This window comes from Gavialis gangeticus, unplaced genomic scaffold, assembly GCF_001723915.1.
Source record: "Gavialis gangeticus isolate Ggan-Ray unplaced genomic scaffold, GavGan_comp1, whole genome shotgun sequence".
Taxonomy (NCBI): Eukaryota; Metazoa; Chordata; order Crocodylia; family Gavialidae; genus Gavialis; species Gavialis gangeticus.
Window position 1 is genome coordinate 1062254 of NW_017728955.1, and position 870 is coordinate 1063123.

Below are 870 nucleotides of genomic sequence, written 5' to 3' on the forward strand. Positions count from 1 at the left end.
TAAGCCTCATTTTCTATGATTTGAGATCAGCCTGGAACCCTGGTGTGAAACCATATAAAAAAAAAAGAAGCATGAAGTTAGGCCATGAAACCTGCTCTGACTGACAACCCCAAGTCCTTTCTTGCAGGGTTTCTCAATGTCCTTCTGGATCACATTTCAGGCTGGTCATAACTGGTCATCAAAGCAAGTTTCAAGATGGAAAAAAAAAGAAAACTTAAAACTTCAGAGAGGGATAACATTTTGTCATGTCTTCTCATTGCTTGTGGAAAGGCCACAATAAACTGGCTAGATGATGACTAGCAAGATCCTGAGACCCCAGGTCAGAAGTGTGATGGGTGTTGCTTTGAGTAAGTTCCAGTCATACCTGCTGGAGATTGCTGGCCCAGTTCTCACCTAACACTTGCTAACTGTGATAAGGATTCCCAGCCCTTTAAGTCAAGCACAGCAACAGATAACAGGATAAAGAGAGATCTTTCTGAATTAGCTTTGCTCTGCTGAACAGGGCTTCATCTTTTTTGGTCCTTCCTGGATGGAGAGACAGCGTTGGTACATTACATTTCTATGTTCAGAGACTTACTGTAAACACAGCCCAGGAGAGTGCAGAATGGCCTCCTCCATGCAACAGGAGCAAAACCGGGCCCTCCGATCCACTTTTGTAAATTCGAAAAGTGTATGAACAGTTAAGGACCATGGTCTATAACAAAATTACTTGAAACAATGAATGGCAGCACTTCATTACCACCTGTGGACAAAGACCCCCAACTCCGCCTTTTGCTCAGCTTTAGTTGCGAAAACCTATTGAAGACAAAGTTTAACCCACTTTACCCTGTAGCATTCATCATTGTAGAATTGCTTCTCCATCATCACCCA

General features: G+C 42.9%; 1 protein-coding gene across 1 annotated transcript in view; it reads right to left on the reverse strand.

Moving 5' to 3' along the window:
* PPME1 (protein phosphatase methylesterase 1) overlaps nucleotides 1-870 on the reverse strand; it is a 62603-nt gene that overhangs the window by 29691 nt on the left and 32042 nt on the right. The window contains exon 4 of the mRNA XM_019522014.1: nucleotides 578-670. Coding sequence (XP_019377559.1) covers nucleotides 578-670 — 93 coding nt within the window. The remainder of the gene's footprint in view (nucleotides 1-577; nucleotides 671-870) is intronic.